This window comes from Podospora pseudocomata, chromosome 5 (genome assembly GCF_035222375.1).
Source record: "Podospora pseudocomata strain CBS 415.72m chromosome 5, whole genome shotgun sequence".
Classification (NCBI taxonomy): domain Eukaryota; kingdom Fungi; phylum Ascomycota; class Sordariomycetes; order Sordariales; family Podosporaceae; genus Podospora; species Podospora pseudocomata.
In genome coordinates this window covers 3479394-3490072 of record NC_085889.1, presented here as the reverse complement: position 1 = coordinate 3490072, position 10679 = coordinate 3479394, and the positions used below count along the sequence as shown (strand labels likewise).

Genomic DNA, 10679 nt, shown 5'->3' with positions numbered 1-10679 from the left:
AAAGTGGGGTGGGTCTACAGCGCTCCGAGCCACTGGTCTGACGTGTGTGGGACCGACCCCCTGTTTTCCGAGGCTGCCGTTGTGCCGTGGTGTGCTGTGTTGTCACCCTAGCGGCGCGCGCGACCGCTACCACCACTGCTGCTTGCTGCTGCTGCTGGAATATTTTTCCCCAGCTGCAACTTACCACACGACACCGACACCGCAACACGAACGCGACAAGCATTTGAAGAGTTTACCTGACGGAACGGCGTTTACACTCTCCTTGTCTTTTCAGCGAGCGAGCGGGTTTAACCAATGCGATTGATCTGTTGATTCTGTGTCTTCCCCTACATACCAGATCGATCTTGAAACAACAACAAGCACAAGCAGGAGGAGGAACAGCAAACATGGATCTCCAAGACCTCCAAACCCGCCTCAACCTCTTCCTCGACCACGCGGCGACCACCTTCCAAAAGGTCCCCGGCAGCGCAGTCCTCATCCGCTATGTCAGGTCCAGCTACCAAAACGACCCCGTCAGATCCGCCATCGAGCTGGTGCTGGTCATCTTCTTTATCCGCTATCTCCTCAGCCCAAGTTACTCGACCAGCAAGGTCAACTACGTCAAGCTCACCGAAGACGTACGTCCTTCTCCCCCCTTCCCCCACAATAACCTCTACTAACCTCCCCCCCCCGCTCAAGGAAATCGACGAACTAGTCGAAGAATGGACACCCGAACCCCTCGTCGCCCCTCTCACCCCCCTAGAAGACACCTCGCTCGAGAAACTCCCCATTCTCGTCGGCCCCTCGGGCCCCAAATCCAAACTCTCCACCGGCAAAACCGTCACCAACCTCGCCTCGTACAACTTTTACAACCTCAACGCCAACGAGCAAATCAAGGAGAAAGCCATCGCCACTCTTCGGACCTATGGCGTTGGGCCCTGCGGTCCTCCCCAGTTCTACGGAACGCAGGACGTGCACATGAAGGCCGAGGCCGATATCGCGAGCTACCTAGGCACAGAGAAGTGCATCGTCTACGCCCAGGCCTTTTCGGCGATTTCGTCCGTGATTCCCGCGTTTTGCAAACGCGGGGATGTTATCGTGGCTGACAGGGCGGTCAATTACTCTATTCGGAGAGGGTTGGAGATCAGCAGGAGCAACATCAGGTGGTACAACCACAACGACTTTGAGGACCTGGAGCAAGTCATGAGGGGCGTTGTGGCGGAGCAGAAGAAGAAGGGCAAGCTGACCAGACGGTTTATTGTCACCGAGGGACTGTTTGAGACGTGCGGGGATATGAATAATCTGCCTAAGCTGGTGGAGCTGAAGGAGAAGTACAAGTTTAGGATTATTCTGGACGAGACTTGGTCGTTTGGCGTGCTGGGGCGGACGGGGAGGGGGTTGACGGAGCATCAGAATGTTGATCCGACGCAGATTGACATGATCGTGGGGAGCTTGGCTGGGCCGCTGTGCGCGGGGGGTGGGTTTTGCGCGGGGGATGGGGATGTGGTTGAGCACCAGAGGATCGCGGCGGCGGCGTACACCTTTTCTGCGGCGCTGCCGGCCATGCTGGCCATGACGGCGAGCGAGAGCTTGAATGTGTTGCAGAGCAACCCCGAGATTTTGGCGGGGTGCAGGGAGAATGTCAGGTTGTTGAGGGGGCAGCTGGCCGAGGGGAGGAGCGAGTGGGTTGTCTGCACGAGCGCGGCGGAGAACCCGGTGCAGCTTTTGGTGTTGAGGGAGGAGGTGGTGAGGGCGAGGAGGTTGGGGTTGGAGGACCAGGAGAGGTTGCTGCAAGAGTGTGTGGATGAGGTATGTTTGTTTCCCCCTGCGTCTTGGCACCGAACATGAGTTTGGTTTAACTAACGAGGTGTAATATAGGCTCTTGCGAACGGGGTTTTGATCACCAGGCTCAAGGGGATGAGCATTTCTACTCATAACAGCCTGAAGGATGGGAGCTGGATTGTCCAGCCTGCGCTCAAGGTGTGTGTCACTTCGGGCTTGAGCAAGAAGGACATGGAGAAGGCGGGGCAGACGATCAGGCATGCTATTACCAAGGTTATGACCAAGAAGGGGAATAACAAGCTTAACTTGCCTGCTGCGTGAGGGGGATGGGGACGTGCTATTATATAGACGATGGGATGATAGAATGGGGTAGACCGTGGTGGGGGTGTAATAATGATGATGGTTAGTTAATGCTGCAGAGGGAAATGGATGGATGAGATGGGTATATATATAGAAAAGGGTTAAGGGATGAAGATATGAACAGCGGGGGGGTTAATATGTTTTAATGGGATGTGTATAATTTGTACATGTGGATGGGGATGGGGATGGGGATGGGGAAAGGGTATTTAGTTAGGTATTTGCCGTTGGATTCGATGGCTCTCTCGTTTTATTGAGGGGGTTGTTGGGGCAGTTACAATGCAAGTAATGATGAGTGTTTTTCCTACTACTTTTTGTTCTCAAAACCGAGGTAACCACTTCCAAGATGTCAAGATAGCCCCCCCCCTGTCGTCTAAATCATATACAACATCACCATCACCATCCACCTATTACCCCTTTTCCATTATTCCCCTCTCCTCAATCTTCCCATCTCCCTGTGCTTCAGCCCAAGCCATGCCCCGCACACCGCTCTGCACAAACCGTCCCCCTTCTCCCCCGCCCTCTTCCATGGGCCAACAAAAGCCGTGGGAGAGGAAGAGGGCGGCGAGGAGGGTCCAGCAAGTATCAAAGCATCTCGGCGGGCTGCGCTTTCGTGATTATTATGTGGTGTCCAGTTAATATATTCGAGTTGAGATGATTCAGCATTGTCTTGCGGGATAGCGGCAAGGCTTCCGAGCAAGTATGAAGAGGTCATGCTCGAATGACGAGGATGGTGTTTAGGTGCCATTGAGTAAAAATGAGGAAGGGGCCCGGCCCTGAGACCATGCCATGACAGCACCGCTCACACTGCCCTACCGTTGCAGTCACTGCAATTAGGTATTATAAATAGGGGCAGGTCCATCTGGCAACAAGAGAAGAGGAAGAAAAAAAAGAGACGTCTTGTAATTCCAACACCCGCAGGTCTCGAAAACACCAACTGTAATCGCTTTTTCAGCCTCCGCGCTCTCCGCTTCAACTATCAACATGCGTCATGTTCCGTTCCTGGCTCAATCCCGGATATTACAACACAGACCACGACGCGCCAGACCCTCACTTTCCACCACCGCTGGACCGTCTACGGAATACTAAACTCCGGCACCTCCCCCATCTCGTTCTTCACCTCCCCATTCAGCTTGTAGCTCACCCTCCACCGCAGCTTGATCTTTTCCACCTTCTGCAACTTGTCCCCCGAGCGCCACACCTTGACCTCCTGTTTGACCCCGTTGATTTGTTTTGGCAAGAGATTACGGCCGGACTGTGGCGTGAGTTGTAACTCATAGCCCTGTCGAAAAAGTCAGCATGGGCTATTCTACACAATAGTAACGGCAAAAACATACCTTGGTCACTGCTAGTTGAAAGTGCAGTTCCGTTACTGGGAAGGGAGTGTTGTTGCTGAACAGCATGAGCAAATCCACCGGTGGTTGTCCCTCTGCCGCTCGGAAGGCCTTGAAGTCAATCTTGAGATTGGTGTTGTTGATGACGGCCGTGTGCTCCCTGGGCTGGGCGGGAGCTTCTGGTGGGAGGGCCGAGGAGAAACTCCACTCGTCATCGTCGTTGTTTTGGGGTGCCGCTGGCGTGGGTGTCGCTGGCTTGGAGCCAAGAGAGGCCAGTTGGGCAAAGGGATCGTTGGAAACTGGTTTGGAGGCGGGCGGTGAGAACGCCGAGCTGACAGGCTTTGGGGTGGCCGTCTTAGACGAGGGCGCCGAGCTGAAGGCGGAAAAGTTTGAGAAGCCAGGGGGTGGTGCTGGTGAGGTTGATGTCGATACGCTGTAGTTCCCTCCAGCGCTGTTGTTTTGTGTAACCGAAGACAAAAGAGCCGGGCCAGGGATATCTGGGACTGTTAGCCATAGTCCAACGTTGGTGAGGAGGAAAGAAAGCATACTAGTATTGGCACCAAAACCCAAAGCAATACCGCCCGTTTGGCCGTAGCTGCTCGTTTCCCCTAAGGACAGGCCTAGGAGGTCATTTTCAAGACCAGATCCGGAAGCTTGAGATGCCCCTTGACTGCCAGAACCGTTTGTGTCTGCCGCAGCGTCGTCAAAGTCAATCAAAGACAGCTCGCCGGCTGCGCCCTTCCCACCAGCACTCCCAGATGGGGTGAAATTGGGGTCGGCCAACTTGGCAGCACCCTCAAAGTCTCCCTTCTTCAGCAGCCTGTATCTCTGGAAAGTCCGGTGAATGGCATCGTTAATTTCCAGCAGCTTCGCAACAGCTTCGTGGTCTTCCGACTCTTCCTCACACATTTTCTGGATCTTTGGTTGGGCGCTGGACAGGGCTGAGGCGAGCTCCGAGAACACATCACCGTCCGCCATCTTATCACCGGGCTTAAACTGCGCTAACCTCTCCTCCAACAACCTCGCCTTCTGCTGAATTTTGGCCACCTCCTCCGCCGCTTTGGCGCGGTAGTCGACCTTCGATCTTGTATCGTAACCCGTCATAATTTTCATCAGTTGGTTGGCCTCGCGAAGGTCCTCAGGGGTGCCCCTGCGAATCAGCTCTTGTAGCTTGGCCGACTGGGCTTCCCTCTCCTCCTTTTCCATCTCCTCTGCCGATTTCAAATTCTATTCGGTTAGCATCGCAGCCCATAGCTCACAGACGGGCCCGGCAAGAACCTACATCGCTAGGATTCAACACGGCCGCATCCTCCCTCCTGACCTCCGGGAACGTATACCCCTTATAACTCAATAACCGGTGCATATCCCTAATGAACCCCAAGTCCTCCCTGTACCTGCTCGTCTCGCAAATCGTACCGCGCCATTCTTCTATCAGCTCGAGGATCTTGAGCTGGACACGGGTCGGGCGGATAGGCGGGCGTTCAGGGAAGCGGCGGACCAGCTCGTTCAGGAACTCCTTGGTGCTGATTTGCAAGTGGAAAGGGTAGCCGCAGTTCTTGACGCATATGTCCAACAGGTTCAGAGCCAGCATGGCAATGTTGGGGTTGCGGTGGTTGATGTAGTTGACAATGGCCACGGCCGCCTCGCGCGGGGCTGAGCCCTTCTTGGCGTTGATGAGGTCGCTGATCTCGAGATTGAGCGCGAGGTTGGGTTCGTAGTTCTCGGGACTGCAGGCCGAAGCAATGTATCGTAGAAGCTGTGACGGCGCCGGGTGACCCGGGTCTCCCCAGCGGTCCCTTGCCGCGTATCGCGCCGAGGCCGCCTCCATTGTTAATGGTGGTGTTGTTCTTTCTGGGGGCGGTTCGACGGGGATGGGAGCTCGGCTCGTCAGTGGTGTCTGTGTCGGGGGGGATAAGGACAGCTTGTGAAGCTGGAATATCAAGCAAGTAGTGCTACGAGTACAAAGTTGTCTACAGCGCCAGTATTAAAGCCCCAGTAGACAGGCAGCAACGTGAATTTGGGATGGGGTTGAGATAGGAAGCTTGGACTGCAACTGTCGGTGGCAGCAAACAAGCAGGTGGCAGCATGCAAGAAGCCCGAACGACCCGTTTCTCGAATAAATCCCAGGGGGTACGTAGATCCAGGACCCCTGTGAAAGCTCCCGGAACGTTGCATAAGCGGGGTAAGCCTCAGCTGGTAATAGTGGGGGTGACGTTTCCCACCCCACCATAAATTATTATTCTGACATTTTTCAGCTTCCTGATATCACCACCCACCCTCACCACCCTCACCTCCCTTCACAAAAACATAGCCCCCTCTAGCTATCACCATGGTCCGCCACAAAAAAGACAACTTCTCCCGCGGCGGCAAGAACTCTCACCGCGGCCCCCCCCGCCACTCCAACCGCCCCGAATCCAACCCCAACAACGATGACCCTACCCTCCCCTCCTCCTCCACCACCACCCGCTCTCGCCCGGCCTTCAAAGCCGCCTGCTGGGACCTAGGCCACTGCGATCCCAAACGCTGCTCCGGCAAGAAACTCATGAAGCTCGGCCTCATGCGCGACCTCCACCTCGGCCAGCGCCACGCCGGCGTCATCATCACCCCCAACGGCAAACAGACAGTCTCCCCCGCCGACCGCCCCATCCTCGAAGCCAACGGCGCCGCCGTGGTCGAGTGCTCCTGGGCGCGCACCCAAGAGGTCCAATGGAACAAAGTCGGCGGCAAACACGAGCGTCTCCTCCCCTACCTCGTCGCCGCCAACACAGTCAACTACGGCAAGCCCTGGAGGTTAAACTGCGTCGAGGCTCTCGCGGCCGCTTTTGCGATTTGCGGACATTTAGAATGGGCCGAGGAGATCCTCGCTCCTTTCTCGTATGGCAAGGCGTTTTTGGAGATCAACGAGAAGTTGCTCAAGAAGTACGCTGCCTGTGAGGATGAGGCGGGGATCAAGAGGGCGCAGGAGGAGTGGATGGAGAGGTTGGACAGGGAGTATGCTGAGAACAGGGAGGAGGCCGAGGGGGATGATATCTGGGCGGGGGGCAATGTCAACAGACGAGCCCCAATAGACTCGGATGATTCGGATGAGGAAGAGGAGGACGACGAGGAGGATGATGATGATGAAGAGGAGGAAGAGGATGAGGTTGATGGGATGTACCTTGGAAGCAATCCGCCACCACAAAAAGGGAAACAAAAGCAATCTCAACCAATACCAGAGGAGGAAGAGAAGGACCCGTTTGCGATATCAGACGACAGCGATGACGACGCGGAGATGGAGGCTATTCGGAGGAAGATTCTGGCTTCGAAACCGTTCACCGAGAAGGAGGACACACTTGAGAAGAAACCAGAAGTGATCTCTAGGCCAACACCACATTCGCAAAACATGAAGCCAGACTCGGATGCAGAACCAGATTCGGACAATGGGTCGGATAACGACGACTTTGACGACATTATCGATGCCACACCCATGACAGATCGCATTGGGTTGTCAAAACTGGAGAAGGAGCGTGCCAGGGTCCAGACAACAAGCCGGACATTCTCGTCAGGAGGAGCAAATGCTCCAAATAGGTGGTAATGTAAAAGGAAGAGTTTGCCCCTGCTTATGATGGAATGTACAGATATTTTATACATAGATATTTACACGCATTGAGCCTCCAAGTTTGGGCATTTTTTGTTGCCTACCAAAAAACCATGCCCTCATGACCATGAAGATGAGATGCAGCGTGATTTTGCCTCGGTCTCTATAAACACCCCATCTAAATGCTCCCCAATCCCATTTATATGCTTAATCATCTTACAACTTCCTCTTCTCCCTAATCTCCTCCACCATCTGGATACGATCGCCTTCTTGAAACTCATCCCACCCTTCGAACATGATACCACATTCACCACCCTTTTTGATCTCGGTCACCTCCTTCTTGCCATGCTTGAGTTCATCGATCGTCCCTATTTGTCACAAAATTAGCACCCCCAACATCATCATCATCATCATTAGCAGCAGCAGAAGTAGAGTAAACTCACCCTCGTAAACCACCTCCTCCCCCCTCAGCACCTTACACCTCCCCCCGGTATTCACGACCCCATTCCTCACCCTGCACCCCGCCACATTATGATACCTCCTCCCCTTGGTATTAATCGCAAACACCTTCAGCACCTCCGCCTCAGCCAGCACCCTAAAGCTCACCGTCGGCGCCAAAAGCTCCGACAACCGTCCCCGGACATCCTCGACCAAATGATAAATAACATTATGATCCAGGATCGGCACCCCCGCCGCGTCAGCCATGGCCTTGATATGTCCCGCGATGGGGTTATTAAAGTTGATAATCGCCCCGCCAGAAACCTGCGCGTGCTCGACATCGCTCTCGTTGATTTGCCCGGTCGACGATTTCAAGATCCTGGGGCGGACCTCATTGTTCCCTTGCTCGAGGATGGATGCCGTTACGGCCTCGACAGAGCCGTGGACGTCGCCTTTGATGAGGTAAGTGAGGTACTTTGTGCCGGTGGCTTCATCATCTTCAGGAATTTCCTCCCCGTTGGCAGCCCGTTCGGCAGCTTCCTTCTCCTTGCGCTCCTTTTCCATTTCCGCCATCTGCTCAATCGCCTCTTCGCGCTCCTTCTGTTCCTGACGGTACCGGACGGCGACCTTGGCTGTGTCTTCGTCTGGTGCCTGGAGGACTTGATCACCCGCCGCAGGTGGTTCCCTCCACCCCAAGATCTCGACTGCTGTTCCGGGAGGAGCCTCTGGAATTTCAACACCCGCTTCGTTTCTCAGCAGACGAATCTTGGTGGAGACTCTTCCGGCGACGATAAAATCACCTGGGCGGAGGGTACCCCTCTTGACCAGAACAGTGGCCACACGACCGATGGGCTTGATGGAGGACTCCAACACCCAGCCCTCTGCCATGCCATCTTGTTCCGCGCGGATGTCGAGCATCTCGGCAAGCAACAGAATATTCTCCTCGAGGTCATCCATACCCAAGCCAGTCTTGCCACTGACCTCGACAACCTGAACATCACCGCCAAAGTCCTCCAACTCCACCCCCTGAGCGCCAAGATCAGCCTTGACACGGTCGGGGTTCGCCTCGGGCTTGTCCATCTTGTTGATGGCAACAATAATAGGAACGTTAGCCCCGCGCGCGTGCTTGATAGCCTCAATAGTCTGAGGCTTCACACTATCGTCCGCAGCCACAACCAAAATAACCATATCCGTCACCGTAGCTCCCCGCTGCCTCATCGACAAGAACGCCGCGTGGCCCGGTGTATCCAAGAAAGTAATCTGCTTCCCTGAACTCATCTTAACCGAAAACGCACCAATGTGTTGCGTAATCCCGCCATGCTCCTGACTCACAATCGACGACTTCCTCAGATAATCCAGCAACGTCGTCTTCCCATGATCAACATGCCCCATAATCGTCACCACCGGCGGTCGCAACGGCAAAGAAGAGGGGTCCTCCGGCGGCGGTCTCGGCCTCAAATCCTCCGTCTCTCCCGTCTCCACCGTCGGCTCAAACCCATACTCCTGCGCCACCAGCGCAGCCGTCTCACCGGTCAAGATACTCTCCTGACTGACCTCCTCAAAGCCCAGCTCCTCCAGCTGCCTCACAAAATCCCTAGCCTTCACCCCCAGCGCACTGGCAAGGTTGGAAACGCTGATGAACTCGGGCAGCAAAATCGGCGTCGGCCCATCCAACTCGGCCAACCTCTGTCTTTCCTTTTCAGCCTTCCTCTCCGCCTTGCGTCGGCGCCTTTCCTCGGCATAGTCAACATCAAACTCCTCATCCTCATCGTCATTCCTCCTCCTTCCACCCTTTGACCTTTTCGACTTCTCCACCACCACCTCCCTCTCCCTCCCACGACCACCTTCCCTCCTCCCGACAGTCTCCGCCTCCTCACCAACCACCTGAACAACCGTCCCCGCCGCTTGCATCCCCCACGTCCCACGTAACGAAGCAGCAACCCTATCCTCCGGATGTACATACCTCCCCCCTTCCCCCTGCTCTTGACTCTCCACCCTCCTCACCTGCGGCCGCTGACCCGTCTCATCAGCCCAAGCCCAAGCAGCCTTGTCCTCGGCCGTAGGCATAATCTTCTTTGGCTGCCTCGACTCCTCCTTATTCGCAGCCACAAGCTTAGCCCACTCATCGCTCGGACTATTGCTGTGCGGTTGTTGCGCGGGGCTCTGCTCACCACCCCCCAATTGTGAAGCCGTCAACCGTCTTCGATGCGTCTGCTGATACTCTGACGACGGAGGAGGAACCGGCTTATCAAACGGCATTGATCTTGCTGGTCGGGAAAAGTCAAAACCTTTGACAGTGCCGGTGTCATTGTTGCTTCGCCTTCTTGTCAGGTTGGCCCATTCGGGGAAGGGGTTTGACGGTTTTGTTTGTGAAGACGGGGGAGGGTTGAAGGTAGGTCTGTCGGATGGGTTGAAGGTAGGTCTGTCGGATGGGTTGAAGACAGGTTTGTCGGCGGGGTTGTAGTTCTTGTGGCGGCTGAACTGGAAGGGGGTGCTGCTTCGTTCTGATTTTTGGTTCCGTGTTGGGGAGGGCTGCCATTGACGAGGGGGAGGGGGAGGGGGAGGGGGTGGTGGTGGTGGAGGAGTAGAAGCCTTTGGCGGCGGAGGAGGGGGGGGGGAAGGAGGCGGCGGCGGTGGTGGAGGAGGTTTCGGTGCTAGGGGCTCTAATTTCGGAGGGGGCACCTTTGCCCAGGCTGGCATGAAGCCATTGTTGCGGGTGTTGTTCGAGATTCGGACCTGGCTCGAAGTTGTTGGTCTTCTCGAAATCGACAAGGTCGTCGGTTCGGTTAGGCCATTGCTAACGAGTGCTGAGTAGGTTCTCGCGGGAGCGCCCGACCGGAGGCTGTGTCGGAAGTTGTAACTGTAGCTGTAACTGCAGAGCAAGCAGGCGGATGGACGCCTCTGCTTCTGTGGTGGTGGAGGGGTTAACCAGCCATTATGATATGGAGAACTGGAGAATGGCGCGTGGAAATTGGAAAAGCTCACCTGCCATAGACCACCCCTCATGATGTAGAAAACTGTTGGAGCATTGCGCTTCGGACTGGAAACGAGAGGAGGGGTTGCGATGTTGGCGCGTTATCTCTCTCTCTCTCTCTCTCCCCAGCATCCATGGAATTCTTGGACTTTCAAAAATTCAGCCAAGGCTCAAGCTTTCCCAGCCGAGAGACAGGGATCCGCAATCCGTCCACCGGGATTTAGCGGGCGCTTTCCAA

General features: G+C 55.4%; 4 protein-coding genes across 4 annotated transcripts; 2 read left to right on the top strand and 2 right to left on the bottom strand.

Annotated features, from left to right (window-relative positions):
- The first annotated feature begins 151 nt into the window (after positions 1-151).
- Positions 152-2253, top strand: LCB1 (serine palmitoyltransferase component). Its single transcript, XM_062891250.1, has 3 exons — positions 152-617; positions 679-1788; positions 1858-2253. Exons 1-3 carry the CDS (start codon positions 387-389, stop codon positions 2080-2082), a joined length of 1566 nt encoding a protein of 521 aa, XP_062742576.1. The 5' UTR covers positions 152-386; the 3' UTR covers positions 2083-2253.
- Positions 2254-2746: 493 nt separating this feature from the next.
- On the bottom strand, positions 2747-5542 carry GGA2 (ARF-binding protein). Its single transcript, XM_062891249.1, has 4 exons — positions 4735-5542; positions 4001-4679; positions 3456-3949; positions 2747-3400 (listed from the first exon to the last, which is right to left on the bottom strand). Exons 1-4 carry the CDS (start codon positions 5278-5280, stop codon positions 3194-3196), a joined length of 1926 nt encoding a protein of 641 aa, XP_062742575.1. The 5' UTR covers positions 5281-5542; the 3' UTR covers positions 2747-3193.
- Positions 5543-5781: 239 nt separating this feature from the next.
- TSR3 (ribosome biogenesis protein tsr3) lies at positions 5782-7026 on the top strand (the record flags this gene model as incomplete). The annotated part of the gene is made up of 1 exon (XM_062891248.1): positions 5782-7026. One exon carries the CDS (start codon positions 5782-5784, stop codon positions 7024-7026), a length of 1245 nt encoding a protein of 414 aa, XP_062742574.1.
- A 144-nt stretch (positions 7027-7170) lies between these two features.
- Positions 7171-10637, bottom strand: IFM1 (translation initiation factor IF-2). The gene is made up of 3 exons (XM_062891247.1): positions 10453-10637; positions 7473-10374; positions 7171-7397 (listed from the first exon to the last, which is right to left on the bottom strand). The coding sequence occupies exons 1-3, from the start codon at positions 10471-10473 to the stop codon at positions 7246-7248; spliced, it is 3075 nt and encodes a 1024-aa protein (XP_062742573.1). The 5' UTR covers positions 10474-10637; the 3' UTR covers positions 7171-7245.
- Between the last annotated feature and the right edge of the window lie 42 nt (positions 10638-10679).

Coding starts and splice junctions, on each gene's coding strand:
- LCB1 (XM_062891250.1), top strand. CDS start 387: ATGGATCTCCAAGACCTCCAAACCCGCCTCAACCTCTTCCTCGACCAC. Junction 618..678: donor ACGTCAAGCTCACCGAAGAC/GTACGTCCTTCT, acceptor CCCCCGCTCAAG/GAAATCGACGAACTAGTCGA. Junction 1,789..1,857: donor TGCAAGAGTGTGTGGATGAG/GTATGTTTGTTT, acceptor GGTGTAATATAG/GCTCTTGCGAACGGGGTTTT.
- GGA2 (XM_062891249.1), bottom strand. CDS start 5,280: ATGGAGGCGGCCTCGGCGCGATACGCGGCAAGGGACCGCTGGGGAGAC. Junction 4,680..4,734: donor CCGTGTTGAATCCTAGCGAT/GTAGGTTCTTGC, acceptor CTAACCGAATAG/AATTTGAAATCGGCAGAGGA. Junction 3,401..3,455: donor TTCAACTAGCAGTGACCAAG/GTATGTTTTTGC, acceptor CTTTTTCGACAG/GGCTATGAGTTACAACTCAC.
- IFM1 (XM_062891247.1), bottom strand. CDS start 10,473: ATGAGGGGTGGTCTATGGCAG. Junction 10,375..10,452: donor TGAGGGGTGGTCTATGGCAG/GTGAGCTTTTCC, acceptor CCACCACCACAG/AAGCAGAGGCGTCCATCCGC. Junction 7,398..7,472: donor GGAGGAGGTGGTTTACGAGG/GTGAGTTTACTC, acceptor TGTGACAAATAG/GGACGATCGATGAACTCAAG.